Source organism: Gopherus evgoodei, chromosome 3 (assembly GCF_007399415.2).
Source record: "Gopherus evgoodei ecotype Sinaloan lineage chromosome 3, rGopEvg1_v1.p, whole genome shotgun sequence".
Taxonomy (NCBI): Eukaryota; Metazoa; Chordata; order Testudines; family Testudinidae; genus Gopherus; species Gopherus evgoodei.
Genome location: NC_044324.1, coordinates 186,499,734 through 186,522,400, shown reverse-complemented (window position 1 = coordinate 186,522,400; position 22,667 = coordinate 186,499,734). Strand labels below are relative to the sequence as shown.

At 39.0% G+C, this 22,667-nt stretch overlaps 1 protein-coding gene across 1 annotated transcript in view; it reads left to right on the top strand.

Annotated features, from left to right (window-relative positions):
* The window catches only part of THADA (THADA armadillo repeat containing), a 334,882-nt gene that overhangs the window by 34,160 nt on the left and 278,055 nt on the right, over nucleotides 1-22,667 (top strand). The window contains 5 exon segments of the mRNA XM_030557656.1: nucleotides 1,768-1,903; nucleotides 2,432-2,568; nucleotides 3,829-3,987; nucleotides 5,171-5,328; nucleotides 10,921-11,030. Of these exon segments, the coding sequence (XP_030413516.1) occupies nucleotides 1,768-1,903; nucleotides 2,432-2,568; nucleotides 3,829-3,987; nucleotides 5,171-5,328; nucleotides 10,921-11,030 (700 nt within the window).

Here is a 22,667-nt window from a genome sequence, read left to right as displayed (position 1 = left end):
TATCCATCTGTCTGTCTTAGATACTGAAGTATCTGAGTACCTCAGTCTTTTAAAGTATTTTTGACACCTGTGATTTAGGGCTTGTCTACACTACCACGTTTTGTTGACAAAAGTTATGTTGACACCCAAAAGCGGGCATAACAAAAATTGCAAAAGGGTATTCACACTCGCTCCCTCTGTCGACAGATCATGTCCACATTGGGGACACCATCACCGACGGTGAGCAGTGCACTGTGGGTATGTATCCCACAATGCAGTGCTGTGGGAAGGAAGAGCTGATCACAGCGCATCTTAGGATTCACTCTGAGTTCTCCCACAGCCCCCTGAGCTGCCGAGAGCAGCATCATAAGTAGCTCTGTGAGCTCTCTGTGCTGAGGAATGGCAAAGCAGCACAGAAGTCTGTCCCTCTCCCCCTGCAGCACTGGTCTGTTTGGTGCTGTATTCCTAGTGCATTGCAGAACAGGAGCATTCCAGTGATTTGCTCTCTGTTTGTGCCTCAAACGGAGCAGCACATAGATACTTCCTGGAATTTTGAAAGGGGAGGGGCACATGTCTGCAAAGCAGCAGAGATCAAAACACTGAGCAGAGCAATCAGGGCAGGCATTGTGGGATACTGGCTAAAGCCAGTTCTGTTGACAAAACAATCAGCAGTGTCTACACTGGCTATTTGTTAACAATAAAGGAAGGGGAAAAGACAAAAGTGTCTTGTGGTGTGGAAGCATTTTGTTGCCAAAACCGGGCGTTTTGTGTGACAAAAGTCCCATTGCAGTCTGTACGCTCTTGCTGTTTTGTCGCCAAAAGGCAGATTTTGGCAACAAAAGGCAGTTTTTGGCAACAAAACTTAGCAGTGTAGACAGGGCCTCTACATAGATACCTTTGTCCTAGAGCAGGGGTTGGCAACCTTTCAGAAGTGATGTGCCGAGTCTTCATTTATTCACTCTAAGGTTTCGTGTGCCAGTAATTCATTTTAATGTTTTTAGAAGGTCTCTTTCTATAAGTCTATAACATATAACTAAACGATTGTTGTATGTAAAGTAAATAAGGTTTTTAAAACGTTTAAGAAGCTTCATTTAAAATTAAATTAAAATGCAGAGCCCCCCCGGACCAGTGGCCAGGACTTGGGCAGTGTGAGTTCCACTGAAAATCAGCTTGCGTGCCGCTTCGGCACGTGTGCCATAGGTTTCCTACCCCTGTCCTCGAGTATGGAGAGGGGTGATGATGTTCTCCAGTGCAGTATTTTGGGCCCAATCTGGTGGTTGTCTTTCAGCATCACCTCAATATAAATGTTGTAGTAAGGATGGGAAAGGCGCTTAAGGGGCTAAGTATGACTGAAAATCACTTATCTTACTTAGGTGCCGGAATAAGGATTTATGTGGCTAATTGGAAGTATCCAAGTTTGAATGTTCTGCCAAAGTGGTTGTTATTTAACTAACCCTTCTTTAAGACCAAATTCTGCCTGCTAATATGTGTATGTTATTTCCATTTACTTCAATGTGAGCTGTGTGATTGTGTCTGAAGATAGTGTTTGATCATTAGTCTTTACAAAAAATAGTCAGCTTACGCTAAGATTGCAAATTGATAGCTTATTGTTGGACACTGAGTGAATGAAAAATGTGGATAATGTGTCAGGGGAAGAACTTGAAGGACAGTGACAAGTTTAAAGAGAACAATTACTGTGCATTTTACATTAATTGTCTTGCTGGCAAGCTTAATCTGTATATGTATTTAAAATTATTTTCTTTTTCTGTATGATGCTTTTTATTCTAGTAATCAAATATTTGTTATCAAACCTTGAGCGAGAAATATTCCAAGCTGAAAAGTCTCTGCTGCAAGCAGCAGCTTCGTTCCCAATGTACGGGAGAGTACATTGTATAACTGGAGCTTTGCAGCAGTTACCTTTAAAGTAAGTAAAACATACTGCTATGCATAGTGATAAATCAGTAGTGAAGTTGACTCAGCCTTTCACAAGAACATTAAAGAATACCATCTAATTCACAATAAGATCAGCAGTGTATAGTCCTAATGCAGTGGTTCTCAAACTTTTGTACTGGTGACCCCTTTCACATAGCAAGCCTCTGAGTGTGACACCCCTCCCCCCAATAAATTAAAAACACTTTTTAATATATTTAACACCATTATAAATGCTGGAGGCAAAGTGGGGTCTGGGGTGGGGGCTCACAGCTCGTGACCACCTGTGTAATAACCTCATGACCTCCTGAAGGGTCCCGACCCCCAGTTTGAGAATCCCTGCCCTAATGCCTGGATTCTTTACTGTTTAGGGGTTTTTTTTTAGTAGGATCTGACTTCACAATTTTGATTTATGGAACATCTTATTTAAAATTAATTGTATAATAAAGTGCAGATGTTATTTTTATTTCAATTATTTATTGACATTTTGAATATATAATTCCTTGTTTTTATTTTCTTAAAGTAACTTGACCTTGATGACTGAATGGAGGCAGATGGTTACAAAGCTTATTTTAATGTCATACAGACTTTCGTCTGTAGTATCTCCTATTGTCCAGAGTTCATCACCAGAGGGCCTTATTCCAATGGATAATGATTCAGGTAAATGAAATCCATTTTAGCAATAGTTGAGGTTGCTAGTGTTTTATTTAACATAATTTGAATGCTTTTAAGTCCAAAGTTATGAATGGCTACAAACAGTTTTTAATCAAAGGTCTGTAATATATTTATAATTGACAGAGTACTTTAAAAAAACCATACATTAGCATATAAAATCCATCCAGGAAGACATGGTATGTATTGGGACTGGTCCTACTAGACTACTCTGTCAAACTCTTTCAGTACGTACCTGCAGCCTACCCATTTTGAGCTCCCCTTGTCCTTAGCCCCTAACCCTAGTGGCCAGCATCCTGATTCATCTTCCCCATCAGCTACCAGCCTCCTGAGTCCCACAGAGACAAGTGAAGGCAATAAGTTTTTTACCACTTTAAGGCAGGCTGAGTTAGGACATAAATCCATTCCCCAGATGCCAGCAGTCGCACACCCCTGCCAGATATACAAAGCTATTGGTGGAGGCTTTGAGTTAGCATCTGCCTTTGCACATGGCCCCACAAAACTAATACTGCCCCTGGTAGGGAACTCTAAGCAATATAGACTGTAAAGTCTAGGCCAAGTCTTGCTGAATTTATGTATGTGAAGTACTCCTGTTGTCATCAACCAGGTTACTTTTTTGCAGTTCTTAATTTGTGCCAGGGCTGAGCTCCGATACTTGTAGGAATGGCAATTCATAGCCCCGGCAACTCTGGGCTTGTTGCATTAGTTATTAATGTAAAAAAAATTGCTTGAGCTCTCATACATTATTACTTGAGCCCTCGCACCTCTTTCATTACAGATTATGCATTGCTTTTTTGAGTATTGTGAGCAGCACTACCTGTATGCAATTTTTGTTTAAGTTGAATTTAGTTATACATGTCAGATATTGTAAAATAACAATGAACAGTAACTTCTTTTGTTTTAAAAGTTCTTGGATATGTAAAGACTTTTTCCTTTGAGGTGTTTTATTTTAAAATATCAGAATCTTAAATCATTAGCTAACTTGGATGAAGGATCTATTTTCTCACACTCTATTAGAAAGCATTCGTTTGAAGCATAAATATGACAAAGTGAGTGGAAGGAAGACTTTTCTTAACAAAGGCAGAATTGATTATTAGGGAGGTATTTGCTTTTTATTACTAACCAACTGTTTTCTAGTAATGTTCCTAAAAAAGGTCTCTGTGTGTGTGTATAGGGGGAGGGTGTTGTGAATGACAAATGTCAAAATGATGAATTATTAGCTTAAATATTCCCTTATTTATAACTTAGAAACTGCAGGTCGGTTGCAGATGATCCTGCATGAGATACAGCCACGAGATACAAATGATTATTTCACTCAAGCAAAAATATTGAAAGAACACCACAGAGTAGACTTTGCAAAACTGACTGACGACGAGCCGGTTGAAAATGTTTGCACAGAAATTAGAGGTAATTCAGAAGCTGCTTTTTAAAATTAAATCAGGATTTTTTCCACAGAACAAGCAATTTTCTGTGGATGATCCAAGTTAGAAGTTATTTGGTATGTATAGCATTTCACTTCTAACAATAAATATGTCAGAAGCTAGTTTGTTTATAGACATACTTTTAAAGGTTAATTCACTGTATTTCCAGAAGATTGTGGTTAATCTGTCTTTTGGAAGAGAAGATGAGTCGTTTGCTGTTGGCCTAGTATCTATTGCCTTGTCTACACTGGCCAGATAATCTTTAACACCTTTATATCAAGCTAGGTTTAAACACAGTTTTTGCTTTGATCCTAGTATAGTTTCCCTGTGCAGTGTACACAAGGCCGGTAGGGAATTTATTAATGCAATAAAGCCCAAATCTTGAACTGACACAATAAAGAGCCTCTGCTTTGAAGATTCCATTATTAAAATAATAGAGGATGTTGTGTAACTAATCCACTGGGGCTGGATGAATTGTAAACTTGTTTTCATACTTTTTTTTAAGTCTTTGTTCGTAGTGATACATAATAATACCTAGAACTATAAAAAACTTGTATTTTATACAGTTTTAAAAGTTAAAAATCTAAAACTTCCAAATGTCTGGACTCATTTATTTTCATAAGTTTAAAGTAGTTATGGATGGGATGTGTTTTTTATTTCATGGAAACAGTACTGTAAATAGTGCTTTGGACTCCCTTTTTATTGTAGTTTATGTGATGAACACTAGATGGGGCCATTGAGTTATAAACATTTATAGTTCCAAAAGGTCTCATAAAACTTTGAGTCCAGGTTAAAAACAAATAAGATGTGGTGAATTATAAATTTCTGACTGGTATTGAAGCTTAATTCCAAAACAAAGTAAAACCTATGTTTACTTTTCATCCCGAAGTTGTAGTTTTATGTGTGGTTTTATTGTCAATAGAATGGCTTCATTGACCAAAACAAAGATTATCTACCTTTAAAATATCACACTGATTTTTTTTTTGGTCAAATTGTATGCCAAGCACAACAATGTAGTACAGGAATCTCAAGAATGGAAAATGTTGTTCATATTAAAATGATTTTTGTAAGAAGATTAAAGTTAGGAGCACTAATGATGAAACAAATTTCTATTAAAATTTATTTAACTGAGTTATATGATATTGCACATACTTTATTTTATTTTTAAGGTAAAGAAGGGCAAACATGTGATGTAACAGCTCAGATGGTACTAGTATGTTGCTGGAGAAGTATGAAGGAGATATCCTTGCTTTTAGGGATGCTGTGTAAACTTCTCCCTTTACAGACTGTGTCTGAATCCTCTGATGGGTTAATAGCAGTAGAACAGGTATGAAAGTACTTTCTGCTATAAAATCTTGCATTTCTGGAAGGGGTTTCTAAAAATTTTTTTGGGGGGAAATATGGAAAAATTGCATTCATTATCTTGTTCTTTATTTTACATTGTTTATTTTTCAATAAACTGACATGCAAAAATAATCAAAACTGTAAGAGTAAGAGGCGAGGAAAAAATAGTAACAAGTTATTAAATTGTGCATAGTTGCTGGAATTAATATTCTGCTAACGAACTCATGAGATAGTCAATCTTGTTCAGTAGTGTTATGGCCTTTACCAGGTATACGCTGCAGCCATTAACATTCTGTCCAGTGTGGGATGGTGTTGCACATATTAATTTGGAAATATGACTTTTACTCTATTTTAGTGGATTAAAGACTCACTGGAATGTCTTTGCTTCCATTTTGAAACATGGAAGTTCAGACTTAAGTTGAAAATGTTCTTTTCTTGAACTTCATACTCAGTAATTTTGGGGGGAGAATTATGTTGATTGTTTCTGAGTATCATGTTCTGCATAATATGGTTGATTAAAATTATAGACATTTTGTGGGTTGGTCCCTCTTTCAACTGTCCCCCCACCTCCCACCCCACCGTTTTTAAATTGAAAGACCACAAAAGCTAGCACACTGCCTGGGAATGTTTAAGAGGGTTGAGTTCTGTGTTTACTAGAAATTAGGTTACCACAAGTATTTTATTTGGGAATATTTTGAATTTATTAGATTTCTGTTTTTAATTGATGATCTTTTTCCTTTCCATATGGTTTCAACAAAACCAGTTGCCAACATGGAAAACTGAAATATTTAGCATATACTTCATGTTTAATCTTTTTCAACTGAAAATAAATATTTCGTTTTTCTTAAGGTGTTACCACATTCTAGAACAGAATAAATAACAGTATAGTATGCTGATGATCTGATTTATTATGCTGTCTCATGTGCAGTGCCTTGGAAATAATGCGAATTTTTTTTATTCACATATTGTCTCCAGCTCATATGTTTGCATCTGGTTAGCAGCTGTGCTTGTACTGTTGCAAAGCTCTGGAGTTTAGATGAGAGAACAGCAATATGTCTCTACTGTTATATTTTTTAACCTGTTCCAAGTCAAACAGGAATTGGTGTCTTCGAGTTAGTCAGCTCTGGAGCTGGCACCTCCATCGTCACTTGGAAATGCAGCAGCAATTAGTGCTTGCTTCATTAGTGTCTGTCAGGGTATTTAGACACATAACTCTGATTTTCATAGCTGGCTCTGCTTTCATGCCATATATAAACCAAAATGTCTACGTTTTTAAAGAGTAATAAACTGACTTTTCAGTCAAGTGGTTGAATAGTGGTATCTTCATTTACCTAGGATTAGCAGGAAAATACATGTAGACTGGTTGACTATATCAGGGATAGGCAACCTACAGCATGCAGGGCTGAAGCCCCGAGACTCCTCTCCCTGCTGGACAGAAGTCCCTACCCCCACCACAGGGCAGAAGCCCTGAGCTTTCCACACACCCCACACCCCCTAGTCTGGGAGGTGGAGAATAGGGGAGGAGGTGTGGGGGGCTCTGTGAGCCACAACTTTAACTGTAAAAGAGCTGCATGTGGCTCATGAGCCACAGTTTTCCAACCCCTTAGAGCAGGGGTACGCAATCTATGGCATGCGTGCCGAAGGTGCCGCGAGAGCTGATTTTCATTGGCACTCACACTGCCCGGGTCCTGGCTACCGGTCCAGGGGGCTCTGCATTTTAATTTAATTTTAAATGAAACTTCTTAAACATTTTAAAAACCTTATTTACTTTACATACAGCAATAGTTTAGTTATATATTATAAACTTATAGAAAGAGACCTTCTTAAAAAACATTAAAATGTATTACTGGCATATGAAACTTTAAATTAGAGTGAATAAATGAAGACTCGGCACACCACTTCTAAACGGTTGCCGACCCCTGGACTATATGTAGTAAATAAAATTGTGTCTTGTAGCTAGAAAAATGAAACTGTTTCTTTAGTCTAAAAATAATTAATAAAGTTGTATACTGCCATAGTAGTATTTAGGAATTTTAACTTCAGAACTTGTATTATCCTAATTAATAGATAGTCTTCATGAAAACATCAAACCATTGAAATCCTTTAGTGGATATTCTGTTTGTGTGCATTTTTAGTGTAATAATGTTTGACTTATTTACATAATCTATATAAACAGAAGAAAACATAACTGTAAGCTCCTTTTTATGTGGCAGCACCAGATTGTGGCATCACTGGTCCAAAGTAAATGAAAATATTCCTGCTGACTTTTATAGGTTTTGGATCAGATACGTGATGCAATAGACATCCCAATGAGGAATTCTCACTCAGCGTTCTCCCTGGTGCACTGGGGCAACGTGTGCTGTAATAGTAGCTCCATTGCGCTTGGAAAGGGTGCATACACTTCTCCCCACATTGGGCCCAATGCTGCTGGCACATGTGGAGCAGGGATGGTTAATGTTTCTGCAGTCACACTAACCTGGAGCAATGATACCTACTCTTTCCAGTCTGGTGTGGCTGGCCCTGCACCATGATATAAAGAGAAGAGGAAGTTTCCTTGCCCTGTCTGCCCCCATATTGAACTTCCGCTGCTTCTTACTTTATTAGATAAACTGTATTTATTTCCTACATGTTAGTTGTGGAATTAAAAAGCTCTCTTCATATTTAAGAAAATATGCATCTTTCAACAATATAGAATACAAATATACCATTTCACTTGTTTTCATGGAAGATGCTGTTTGTGTTAAATGGATCTTGATATCCATTTCCGGTAAGTTATATTATTTGATACCAAGTTCACTCCATTTAAATGGAAGTCTATTTGAAAACTTATGAAAGCAAATTTAATAGCATTGCTCTAAGCCAGGTGAGTAAGACAAGCACCTAAAGGGCAAACCACCTTGTATAGCACTACCAATCCTTTTCAGTTTTGACCTGTAATATTCCTTTTTTTCCAGTCCTGGGCCTTTCTTGAGTTTAGACTGCTAATTGTGCAAAATCATCTGCTTGGTTTTGTGATGTGGAGAAATAGCAGTGGCAAACTATGATGAGATCAGATTCTTCTCTCACCCATGTCAGGATTTGAACTTGGAAAGTGGTGCTTTGATGTAAGCACTAAAAGTGCTCAGCACTTCAGTTGCTTAGCTTTTCAGTTTCTGTATGAAGAGGGTTGGACTTTCACAGCCAGACCATAGGTCATATGGGAGTCATACCTTTGGGTGAGCAATGGATATTGGCAGCCAGTCGTGGCTCTCCTGTGTCAGAGCATCTGCCACTGGCTAATTCCCAGTGCTTTTTTTCAGGAGTTCTTTTTCAAGAGCTGGCTAACTGAGTGTCTGTCTATAAAGGGGCAGTGTCAGGGAGATGCCGCTCTTGATTGATCCATTCTCTGCAGCTGGCAGGGATAATGCTCTTTTTCTTCTAATTCATTATTAGCCCAGCTTCATTTGAGTAAGACGTTAGATTCATATGGCATTCATACAAAGCCCAGTGGCTGCTTCATACTGTGGCAGTCCTTGGAGCTATGGCTTTGGTCAGGGCTGGGAATGAAGTGGTCCTTGTAGGTTTAGGAAGTGTCAGGATGCTTTGATTTTAAGAATCAAAAAGTGAGGAGGCTGACGGCCTGGAGTGGCTGTGGTCTTAATCCTCCTTTTCTCAGCTACCAGAACTGGTTGCTTTTGGGACATATCTTCAGGGTTCATAAAATTGCCATCACTTGGCCAAAAAAGGTAATTTTTGTCTTTGTGCTCATTGGTGTTTACCATTCACATATGAAACTGAAATACAAAGGCTTCACTTTTGCATTCTCTTACTACTGGACTAGTGACTTCAGTGAGATTCTGCTCAGTAGTAAAGACTATGCCTGCTAGTAAGTATAGGTGTGTTTATATATAAAATATAAAAAATGTCAGTATCTGTATCTAGATAGCAGTGTTGCAACTCTTGCAGTCTTTTCATGAGTCTCTGACTGTTTGGTATTAAAATCCTAGAACATGCAGTCAAATTTCAAGTCCTCATGGTTATAGAGAAAATCTTGAAAATGTGAATCCTAAAGCTTGAAAAGCTAGAGGCAGAGGAAAAGAACTCCAAATGTATTTTTAAAATATCTTGATTTATGACTTTTCAACACTTGGGATTGCCAATGCTGTGTTTGTGAAAAACATTTCAGAAGGGGAGAGGTTTACATCTGCCTCTGCTTAGAAAGCTAAAATCTTATATGTGTACTAAGATGATATTGGATTAAAATGCACTCCAGGAGAGAGTTTAGCTTAAATATCTGCAAGTATTGATATCCTTTTCTTCCTGTATCTTAATATATGGATTTCATAATACATGATGAAAAAATATTTAGATTTCCTTTGACTGTAAAAGGGAAAATGTCTTCTGTTTGGTGCCAGCTTTTACTTGACCAGAATTTGGATAAAATGCATTATGAAGCAGTAGAAGTGGAAAACTATATGCACCTGGCTTAAGTTTTGTAATGGTATCCTCTGCAGTTTATAAACTGCGTTACTTTTAGTTATCACTCAAAATGAGTGGGCATGATTTTGTTTCTGAGTTTGTCAGGTTGAACTTTTGTGTATCGGCATTAAAAATGTATAATCATCTTAGATTTGTCTCATGATTCAGTTATCTGCTTTTTGTGTGACTTTAGTAAACAGTCATCATGGAAACTCACTGAGAATAGTAGGTAGTATTGACAAAATTTTCTGTTTTTTGCAGAATAAAATCCTGGCATTCTGAAGATGTACTGATGCTTACACACTTGATTTATTAATAGAATTATAGGACATGATGTCAGTGGCATTTATTCTCTGAAGACAACATTTTAGTGTATCTCACATTTTAAGTGTAGTTCTTGTTATACTAAGCAGTTAAATGGACAGTGTAGACTATTTTTCAAGCTTCTAAAAGGTTTCTAATGACCACAGATTGTAAAAAAGAAAGTATATTTTCTTACTAAATACAGAACTTTTCATTTGGCAATCTGTTTTTTTTTTTGCTGTGAACAAAGCTACTCAATTTAAGAAGTAACATGTTTTGAGATGTAAGGGGCCAGCTACTTAAAATATAATAGGAATCTTTTTCTCTTCTCAAATACCCTTCAAATATTTATTTCCATTCATGTTCTTCCGCGTACATTTGTCTCTGCCCTTTGCTAACATCCTGAGTAAAACAGCATAAGAGAATCTTGTTTGTAGCTCAGGAAATCAGTGACTCACATAGGTCACTATAGTCTTCTATAATTTGTTTTGCAGTTAATGACACTGCACTGTTGAGTACAAGAATTGAGTCTAGCATGTTTTATGCTAGTTTTCTTATGTTTAAAGTAAAATGCCTTTCACCACTTGGTTTTAGTTTTGTATTTTCCTTGCTTTATTGATAACTATCTGTGACCTTTTAACCTGAGGAAATATTGCTGTGTCTCAAATGAGAGGTATAGAGGCATAAGGTGGTATGGACACCGTTGGGGAACAGTTGTTTGAAATATCAGTCTCAAAGTATTTTGTGTAGATAAATGTACATAAATACGTAAATAAATGTCAAATCAGGACTTGCATTTTTAATTTTTTTCTAGGTTAAAGATATAGGAGACTACTTTAAACATCATCTTTTGCAGTCCAGGCATAGAGGGGCCTTTGAATTAGCTTACACTGGCTTTGTGATGCTCACTGAAATACTCTCCAGGTAAAACCTACATATTCCTTATTTTAAATAAAGCGTGTAACAGTTTTACAAACTATGGCCTTGATTCTGCAACTGGACTGTGCAAACAATGCCTTGCACCTTTGTAGAGCTCGATTGATTTCAATGAGGATTTATATAGCCACCGGTGTACACTGTTTGGAATTAGTTGCATGATATATGACTGTTTGGACTGTTTTATTTTAGTTGTATCCAGGCACTCGAGTTGGAATGGTAAGAGTTAAATGGCTAGTTCTTAAAAGAAAAATAAAACAAACAACTCACTCTTTTCTTAATTTCTGTAGTGCTACCTACTGAAAAATTAATAGGAGCACATGGGAAAATTGGACTGAATCCCATGGATCCTGCAGTTTTTTAAATCTGAGAATTAGTGGTAAACTTGCTATATTCAGCAAGCACCTTTATATTTTCCTTGAAATTCTTGTTAATTTTCATTGGATAAACTGTGTATTCTGACTTTTGGAAAATTACCTGAAAATGATTTTTCCCTGTAATTTTATTTTTATTCTTTCCTATGAGAATGAAACCAGCTGAACTGCCTCTGTGTCCAGGTAGGGGTGGATTTTCCTTTATGTGCTTAGAGAATAATTTCACATAATAGTAAAGTGCTTGCAATGCTGCTTTGAGACCTAGGGACGGGGGTCAGTAGTGACAATATTGAGTTTTAATGAGACAAACCAAAATGCAAAATATCCCTTAATGACTATGCTTTTCTGAGCAGCAAAGCTGACAAAAGCCTAAACATTTTGTGTATACTTACTGTATTAAAACCTGTCCCTCTTGAAGTGAAAGGGAGTTTTGCCATTGACTTCACTGGAGTCAGGATTTCTTCCCTTGATTTCAGGCAAAGGGTCTGATTATTATGCAGATTCACGAAACGAGCTGCTATTTACTTTCTTATATAACCTTTTGTATTAGAGCTGTACCAATTTTAGCTGTGTCGGGGGGAATTTTTTCAGAAAGGAGACTAGTGTAGGCTCAGCCACTGGATGCTGAGGTAGCAGCTCATGGGACCTGCTAAGACGGTTGAAACTCAAGTTTTTCAACAGCATGAAGAGTGTCAACCTACTTATAGTAATGTGGTTAGTTTTTTCTGCTTATAAGAAAATTGGCATCATTAGCCGCCTTTGAGATACAAAACGGGTGATTTAAAGGTAACCAAATTTGATATATAGAGAAAACAATATGTCAGATAGTTGAGTCTGTGGAAGAACTAAATCCAGATTCAATGTAGATACCTGTAAAACAAGATAAGAGACTATCACTGTGGGACCCTGAGACTTCTGGGGCACTTTGGCTTCTGTGCAGGAAACCAATCTTTTATGGAATTCTCTTTTGAAGATTATTATGGCTAAGGTACAGGGAGGCCTCTGACACATCAGACAATCTCCTTGGTCTGTCTAAAGGTGTCCCTGTGATTATTCACGATCATGGACAACTAGTACATGTTGTGGTGGGCTCCCATCCAGCTAGACAACTTCCTTAAACAACATCTCATCTATATTATCCCATCAGCTAAGTGAATCCCATCTGGATGGGAATAGGCCTGCACATTTGTACTTGATGTTTCTTACCATATGCCAGGTTGGAATACAAAGAATTATTCTGCTTTCTGTTGGGTAACAGCTGCTACTTATATCTATTCCCATAGGTTTAATATCAATATTTACTATTACATCCAAGTCCTTATAAGTCTGCAGAATGAAATATTGGGCCTGGAACAACCTTTCTTTTTTAACTGAAATTAATTAATTACTTCTAATGTCCTCTTTTGCAAATCTCTGGAGTAATCAAACTCCTTCTCTATCTTATCTAAATTTGTAACTTTAATTCTGCTTCAAATGAAGCTAACAGTGAAATCAAATTACTGTCCTTAGAATTGAAATGCTAATGCCGTGTTGTAGTCATGTCAGTCCCAGGATATTAGAGAGACAAGGTGGATGTTGGTCCAATAAAAGATATGACCTCACCCCACCTTATCTCTCTGAAATGTTAAACAGAGTCAGCATTTGTTTGAATTTTAATTATAATGATTTGAAATTTCTTCAGATATAAAGAGAGTTCAGAATAAACAATCAAACAACGACATAAATACAAATAGTAGATCTGTATTGAGAGGATATCTTGTGTGTTGAATATAAGGGGGAATTTGCAAATTTGATTGCCACTTTTCTTTTTTAAGGTCTTCCCCGCTCCTATCAAATTCAGGGGAATTTGCCATGTGATATTATTTTTATAATGTCAAGACTTTTGTTAGGTGAATTTGAAAGGTAAAAAGACACAGACTATGCTCCAGAATATATATGTTTTTAATAAACTATGCTCTAAATCAGGGTGGGCAGACTACAGCCTGGAGGCCACATCTGGCCCTCCAGCCTGTTTAATCCAGCCCTTGAGCTCCTGCTGGGGAGTGGGATCTGGGGCTTGCCTTATTCCTGTGCTCCAGCTGGGGAACGGGGTTGGGGGCCACTCCAAGTGTGTGTGCCGAGACTTCCGGAAGCAACAGCATGTCCCCCCCTCCGGCTCCTACATTTAGGGATATCCATGGGGCTTCGCGTGTTGCCCACGCCCTAAGCACCACTCCCACAGTTCCCATTGGCTGAGAAATGCAGCTAATGGGAGCTGCTGGGGCGTGCCTGCAGACGGGGGCAGTGTGCAGAGCCGCCTAGCTGTTCCTCTGCATAGGAGCCGGAGTGGGGACATACTGTTGCTTCCAAGAGCTGCGTGAGGTAAGCGCTGCCCGGAGTCTGCACCCCTGACCCCCTCCCACATCCAACCCTCTTCGCCAGCCCTGATCCCTCTCCTGCACCCTGAAACTGCTCATTTCTGTCCCAACCCTAGAGCCTGCAGCCCCAGCCAGAGCCCTCACCTCCTCCTGCACCCCAACCCAATTTCATGAGCATTCATGGCTCACCATACAATTTCCATACCCAGTTGTGGTCCTCAGGCCAAAAAGTTTGCCCACCCCTGCTCTAAATAGATGACAGTGGGCAAAGGGTAGGCGATGGGATGAAACAAAAAAGCGATTAATTAGGGATGTCGAGTATGCATCTTTTTAGTTTCACATTATTTTCTAATGCCTTGTGGCACTGTTAAACTAGGAGGTACTAATAACTGGCTGAATCATAGATTGATGGTTGTGAACTCATTCTTCAGTTAACATCTAAGGATAAAGTAATCACATGACCTCACCTGAAACAAAAGGAGTTTTGAACTGAGTGACTGAAGGTTTTCTACATTTGTAAGGCATGAGGGGAGAATAGCTCAGTGGTTTGAGCACTGCCTGCTAAACCCAGTGTGTGAGTTCAATTATGAGGGGGCTACCTGCAGAAATCTGGGGCAAAAGATAAGTACTTGGTCTTACTAGTGAAGGCAGGGGGGCTGAGACTCAATGACCTTTTAGGGGTCCCTTCCAGTTCTATGAGATAGGTATATCTCCATGGGTGTGTATATATAGATATATATATATATATATATATATATATATAAAATTTCACTGTGGGGGGTGGTGAGCAGTAATCAAAGTATTGTTGGGGGGAAAAATAGTCATGTGACTGTTCGATAGGAGTTATGGGTAGTGGGTTTGGACTATAGCAAAGGGAGGATGGTTATGAAGAGGGGCATAAATTGGGTTGGATGATAGCACACCCAACCTCTCTGGCTCCCCTCAGGTCAGGGAGGCATGGCATTCAACAAAATAGCTCTGCCAATGTACCCCAACCTTCCTGCGTCCCCACAGCTCTGCTAGCGAAAATTCAAACACCCTGGGTCTGACAGCTCTGCAGTGCATCCTCGAGAAGCCCAAGAGCTACCAGTGATCTCCAACCCTACCACAGCCATTGTGTTCCACAGCTCTGCCAGTGTACCCCAACACTGCATGAAAACATTAATGAATGCCTGAAGATCATTAGTGGGAATAATTGGGGAGGGGTCCACGGGAGATGGGGCCATCTGTTGAACAGGGGTCAGAAGATCTTCTCTCATACATAAAACTGTCAATATTTTAGAACAGGAACCTGTCCTTAATTTTGTGTCTGGCACTCTTTCAGCAATGTCCCAGTGTGTCCCGTTAACTCTCACCTTTACTCTGCCAATGCTGGAGTTGATGAAAATGTATAAGCGCTTCACATCCTTTTACAATCCAGGCATTATTGGATATTCTCCAGGCTATGGCTCCTCAAAATGGTACTCCCAGTAGGAGGCCATACTGAAGTCCGTGAAAATTTGGCTCATACTGCCACTTGTGCCCTGTCTCTTGTTAATCTGAATTTCTGCTTCCTCAGTCTACCTTGTCAGTTATTCTCTGTAATCCCCTTGGTCAATGCTGGAGGTCAGTATGGCTGCTAATCAGAGGTTATGCACAGTCCACCATATAATGACTCTCCTCCAATTTCATCTCTCAGGGCTACAGTCATGACTGCTTCCAGTACCAATTAAACAAATCTGATGAAAGCATGCATCCTTGTCTCACTCCTACAGTCATTCTGAACCATTCAGTCAGCTTTATGTCACTGTCACTGCACTCATCAACTTGCTGTGGATGCTTTCTATCAGCTTGATCAGCTTTTGTTCTGCTCAATGCTATCAAAATTTATTTGATGCCTATACAGTTGTAATAGGTTTGATTGTGTTCGGTGTACTTTCCAGTATCTGTCCTTATTACAAATAACTGATACTACTGTGCTTCATCCTGATCAAAATTAGGTGACAAGCATTAAAAAAAATGAATCAGAATTAATTGCCTTGTTAACAATAGAATACCATTTATTTAAATTTTGGGTGTTTTCTACATTTTCAAATATATTGAGTTCAATTACACACAGAATACAAGTGTACATGCTCTCTTTATATTCTTTTTGTTTACAAATATTTGGACTGTAAAAATGATAACAAAAGAAATAGTAATTTTTCAGTTCAGCTAATACAATACTGTAGTGCAATCTCTTTATCATGAAAATGAGCTTACAAATGTAGAACTATGTACAAAAAATTGCATTCAAAAATAAAACAATATAAAACTTTAGAACCTACAAGTCTACTCAGTCCTATTTCTTGTTCAGCCAGTCTTCAGACTAACAAGTCTGTTATATTTGCAGGAGACAATGCTGCTCGCTTCTTGTTTACAATGTCACTTGAAAGTGAGAACAGGCGTTCACATGGCACTGTTGTAGCTGGTGTCGCAAGATATTTACAATGCCAGATGTGCTAAAGATTCATATGTCCCTTTAGGCTTCAACCACCATTCCAGAGGATATGCTTCCATGCGGATATGGGTTCTGTTTGATAATGAGCCAAAGCGTGCAGACCGATGGTATGTTCATTTTCATCCTCAAAGTCAGATACCACCAGCAGAAGGTTGATTTCTGTTTTGATGGTTCAGGTTCTGTAGTTACACATCAGAATGTGCTCTTTTAAGACTCTGAAAGCATGCTCCACACCCCGTCCCTTTCAGATTTTGAAGACACCTCAGATTTTTAAACTTTGGGTCAAGTGCTGTAGCTAACTTAGAAATTTCACATTGGTACCTTCTTTGCTTTTGTCAGATCTCCAGTGAAAGTGTTCGTAAAACAAACAACGTAGTGGGTCGTCATCCAAGACTGCTATAACACGAAATATATGGCAGAATGTGGGTAAAACCACAAAGCAGGAGACATACAATTTTCCTCCTCAAAGTTCAGTCGCAAATTTAATTAATGCATTAATTTGTTAACAAGCATGATCAGCATGGAAGCATGTCCTCTGGAATGGTGGCTGAAGCATTAAAGGGCATATGAATGTTTAGCTTATGTGACACGTAAATACCTTGCAATGCCAGCTACTAAAGTGACATGGGAATGCCTGTTCTCACTTTCAGATGACATTGTAAATAAGAAGCAGGCAGCATTATCTCCCGTAAATGTAAAAAAACTTCTTTGTCTTAGCAATAGGCTGAAGAAGTAGGATTGAGTGGACTTGTAGGCTCTGAAGTTTTACATTGTTTTGTTTTTGAGTGCAGTTATGTAACAAAAACAAATCTACATTTGTGAATTGCACTTGAACGATAAAGAGATTGCATTACAGTACTTGTATGAGGTGAACTGAAAATTACTATTTTTTATAATTTTTACAGTCCAAATATTTGTAATAAAAATAATAAAAGAGGAGCACTGTACACTTTGCATGCTATGTTGTAATTGAAATCTATATATTTATTTGAAAATGTAGAAAAACATCCAAATATTTAATAAATTTCAGTATTTTATTGTTTAACAGTGCGATTTTAAAACTGTGATTAATCGCTATTGTTTGTTTTAAATCATGATTAATTTTTTGAGATTTAAATTGTGTGAGTTAATTGCGATTAATTGACAGCCTTAGTCAAAATCCAGCCTGTTCCTCTGCAAGTGCTGCTCCCACATACCTCTGGTTCTCTCTGCAACGTCTTGGTGATTGGTTTTCCTAGTACACTCAATAAGCTGATTACTCGGTAGCTCTTGCACTTGCTCTTACCGCATTTTTATATGGATTGGTACTATTACCACTTTCCCCCATTCGCTTGGCAGTTGCTATCTTTTGTAAATCTTGAAGAGCTGATCTATTACCTTTTGCTGTGTGTCCTCGCCTGCCTGCAGCAGTTCTGCAGTTATGTTGTCAGTTCCTGGTGTCTTTTTTTTCAGACTTCTGTCAAGATCTTTATTATTTCTTCTAAGAATTCTGGCCTCTGTTCTCCCTTGTTTCTGCTGGGAAGCTTGTCCAGAAGTATTTCATCTACTGTGTTCTGCACATTGCACAGTTCTTCAAAATATTTTTTCCATTGTTTAGTCTTTACTTGTTTGCCGTCAGTTATTTGTCCATGTTTGCCTTTCGCTGCTGACCTTTTCAGATTTTTTATTCCATTAATTTCTCTGACTTTGTGGTACAACCCATGTCACATTTCTCTTCTCACATTCTCCTTCATGTTGTTTGCTTATCTGGTTATTTTCTTGTTTTCTGTTTTATCTGTCTGGTCAGACTTGTACTTTGCTCTTAGACTTCCGCTCTCCTCCTTGTTCTTTTCAGCTTGCTATGCTTGTCACTCAGCGGCAGCACTTTATCTGTTATCCACCTCGGTTTCTTCGTTTTGGCCCTGTAGCACAACACTTGTTCAGCAGTTCTTGTAATTCCCCTCCCCCTATTTTTTAATAGTGTTCTGTGTCTCTTCAGCATTCGTTTCTTCTTCACCAGAGATAAGAAGTTTCTTCTTCATGACTTCTTTATGTTCATTCTGGATATCTGGCTCTTTCTTTCTTTGCCCATCAGGTATCTCTGTCCACTTCCTGTGCGGGTTTCTTTGTTGAAATAGCATGTTCATTGTCACCAGGTTGTTACTTAGGCTACTGAATTTCTGCCTTTCTCTTCTCACTTCACTCAGTCCAAAATCTGCCTGTTGTATGTTATACAGTTACCGTTCAATATACCGAGAGCTCTGTAACCCTCTCTTTTCATTAATGGAAAGATTAATGTTTCAGAACATAATGGAATGTCCTCCCACAGTTACATTTATAGGGCTTCATTCATTTGAGAGGAACAGAGGGGATTGATTTAAGTTAGTGGTTTTCAAACATCTTAGGCTGCATATCCCTTTCCAAATAATATAATCTACTGCCTACCCCATCTGAGACAAGATGATAATATATCTATGATCAGATTGCCAAGTCTTACTAAATAAAATGCATTCTCTGCCATTACAGGATTTTTCGTGTACCCCCTGATGAGAACTCATGTACCCCTACAGGTTTGAGTACCCCAGTTTGAAAATCACCAATTTAAATCAAAGTGACTTAAAGCACTGATTTTAATCTTGTTTTGCATTTGTATTTTTAGTTACTTTCCTGAAGTAAAGGTGATTCTAATTGGTTGGTAACCAATAAAACATATTGATTTGCAACTAAATATAGTTTTTACACTAAATTAGGTATTAATTTTTGCTATACATGTTTTTAGCAGTTATGCAGCTTACCGTACATTTATTCAGATTCTTAATTTTTACATTTTTTAACATGTTAGAAAATGGTGACTGATGCGTTTACAAAATGATGTATTTATTTATTTATTCTTGTGATGTGTCACACACTATTTGGATGGGAACTGGCATTCAATGACAAATGTCCAATGTTAAGCAGCATTTAAATTTTGTATTAGTTAAATAAAACGTGCCTTTAAATGTGCTGGATACATAAGAAAAGTATTAATCTAAACATGTTTCATTTAAAATTGAGTTATACTTTCCTTCTTTAATAAGTAGTTAGCGAATTGAACTAATTGTTTCAGGTGACCACGTTCAAATTTTAGAACCAGTGGAGCTCATCCTTACACTTAGTTTTTATTTATAGATGGAAGAGGAAAGCAAGCTTTCTTGCATTTTCGTCTCCAAATTGGCTTCACAACTTTGAATGAATTAGTCATTGAACTGAAATAGTTGAATAAACTGAAATGAAGAGAATATATTCCTTGTATGAGCAGAAAAAGCTACTGCAGTCAAAAGATGGTTTAACACTTCAATAAACTGATTCCATGTTGTTAGCCAATGACTTCTCTCAGAAGAGTGGTTTGACTTTCTTTAAAGCATTGGTGACAAGCATGCACTGTTTAATATTTTTTTATTTAATAGATTATAGTAAGTTAGGCCTTGTTGGTAGGTAGGATGGTAGTTTAGAGGTGCACTACCTACTTGAAATGGAGCTGTGAAAAGGGGAGAGAGGAAGAGAAGCAATGTAGGGAAACCATGCTGGTGCCCAGTCCTAGGGAGGGATTGGGTATCCAGGAGTCCTTCCTTTAACTGGCCCTTACAAAAGGTAGAGGACCTACTGTGACTGTTGCTTAACTACGTGGCATGCTGGTTCTTTTCTTTTCCTTTTCCTTTTTGCTGGGTAGGGAGGGAATAAGACTGACAGATTGTGTTTTTAAATATTTAGGTGGTAGTCAGATACTACAGTGATGGGGTCGATAAGAACCTAGCGAGTTGGAAATGGAACAGGGGACAGCAGTGGCGGTAGAAATTTGATGTATTTTTAACACTTAAACTGAGGAAATATGATGTTGGGGATGGGAAAGAAATAAAATAAAAGTGGAAGGCTCTCTTCAGCCTTAACTTTCTTCCTTCCCCCCGCCCCCATTTCCTGTCTTCTCTCTTAACTTTAGATTCTTATTTCAACCACCCAGCTAGTCAAATGGGGCTAACAGGAGGCCACCCAGCTACTAAAATGAGAGAATAATTAGGACTTGTGTTTTGGCAGCAGCAAATCCTACAGGGTTAATATAATTGCAGTTGTATTAAAAATGATGATCAGTTATGGTTACAGGCTGTGTCAAGGCAAATGTTTTAGTGCTTTTAATAATGATATAAAATGGCATTAATGGAAAAACTAATTTTAACTGTGAAAGCTACATTTGGAACGGCTATATAATGGTTAAGGAGTGGGTTTTATTCTGGCCGACTAAATTATTATTTGTTGAACTTTGGGCAGTGCCTGGGACTGAAGTAGGCTTGAAGTTCTGCTCCTGCCCAAAAGTCCTTTCCTTGAGGCTGTTCCTGTAATTTTGATGAAGTATTTATTTTTAGGGCTGTTTGCCCTGTGAGAGTGTTTTATAGGGAATGCCAGATTGTATAACTGCAGAGGAAAAATACTTCGTGGCAAGAGTGCAGTTTAGACACTTGACAAATAAGTCAGAGTACTGGTTATGAATTGTACCCTTGTTTTTTGCTGTCTTCACTAGCTGCATGTTTTTTTTGTGTGTGTTTTACATTTAGAATTATTTGAATGTATTTTATTTTAAACTCTTTTAAGAGACCTAGCATTATAAAAGCTTTGCAATACTGCTGCTCAGGTTTGCAGAAGCATTTTATTTAATTCATTTGTACTGAACATACACTCATTTAATAAACTTTCAGGTGCGTTGTGTATGACTAAGCTATAGTTAAAATCAGCATTAGCCAGATAGTGCCACCTTCAGTCTACATCCAGTCCCCAAGGTGATTTCATATTGCACAAAGGCACTATAATGAAGACAAACCAGCTACTTACCTAACCAATTCCTTTAAACATTAGACTCCTTCATAAATGGCCTGCCTCAGGCAGAGGGATGAGTACACACACGGGCCTTACGTAACACTCTGAAAGTCAGTAAAATCAGGCTGTGATGAATAGATTAGAGAAGTAAAGTTCCAGAGGGCAGTAGCCTCCATTAAGAACACTCTGACTAGGACACTGTTTCTCAAATGTGGCTACTGTGGCAACATGCAGCCACCAGGGGGTTTCCCTGCGGCCATGGCAGTTTCCTGGGCAGCATCAGCCCCTCCGCTTCCTCCCTGTTACTCCTGCATGTGTTGCCTCTCTGGAGATACAGGTGGAGGACACAATGCTTAAGGAGCAAGATGAGGGGGTGAGAAGGCTAGCAGTGGGCAGGGGGAAGGAGGCGAGCGGCAAGGTGAGTGGCAGGGGGCCCTGGCGGGGGGAGTAAGGAGGCAAGCAGTGAGCCTTGAGTAGGGGGGTCTGGCTGCGGGCAGGGAAGTGAGGAGGTGAGCGGTGAGCCACCCAATGAGCGGGAATTCTCGCAGTGGGTAGGGAGGTGTCAGTGGCAGGGGAGTGAGGAGTCGAGCAGCAGTGAGGGAGTGAGGAGAGAGACAGCAGGTGAGTAGGGGCTGAGGAGATGAGAGGTGGGCAGATGGGCAGCTGGTAGAGCCCCCCTTTGGTGAGGCTAGCCCCCGACTGCACCCCTTCTGCCTGTGCTCCCACCCCTGGCAGCTGGATCCGTGAGACCTCCTGCACCTGGAGCCACAAGCCCCCCGCCCAGAGAAGCCCCGAGCACCCCTCCCATGGCTGGAGGAGCCCTGGGCTGGCCGAAGCCCTGAGACTCACCCCCCCACACCTTCCCAGAGCATCCCACCCCCTTGTCCAGAGGAGTTCTGGGCTGGACAAAACCTTGAGTCCCCCACCTGCCTGGAGGAGCCCTGGGCCAGCCACAGCCGTGCCTCCCTTCTCCTCACCTCCCCAGACCCAAGCCATCCAGATATGTTTTCATTATTATTGGATTTCTATTATGTAAAAGCATTTTTAAATTTACTTCAGAATTGTTATACAGACAACCACTTTTACCAAAAAAGCAGAAGAAACACTAATAAAAAAGACAAAACCTGCAAAGCACCTTATTTGCATTTCTACTCTGTTACGTCTGGTAAAGAATAGAGATAACTGTGCATGAAAACATTACATAAATAACCCCCCGAAAACATTACATAAATAAATTACAGTGATTTGGATGTATATATGTGCATATTACTTTATTAACTTTAGGAAAAATAAATAATTTAGGAAAAAGTGGAAGTGTGACCACCAGGAGGAGTTGGTGGCCACAGTCTGAGGCCACCAAAAAGTTTGTTGCGAGAACCCTTGGACTAGGGGCTGCCTAAAGTTCAAATCTGGTGACTGTTAACAGAAGCATCCCGGCTGTTCCCAGCTGTTAGGAGAAAGTTGGTCTCTTAAGTAGCTAGGAACCAGCTCACCTAGTGTTTTCTAGATGAAACTTTATGTCCAGTTTTTGAGATATGGAAAAATCCATGGGTAAGTGAAACACACTTGCACCCACATTCTCCCTGCCCCT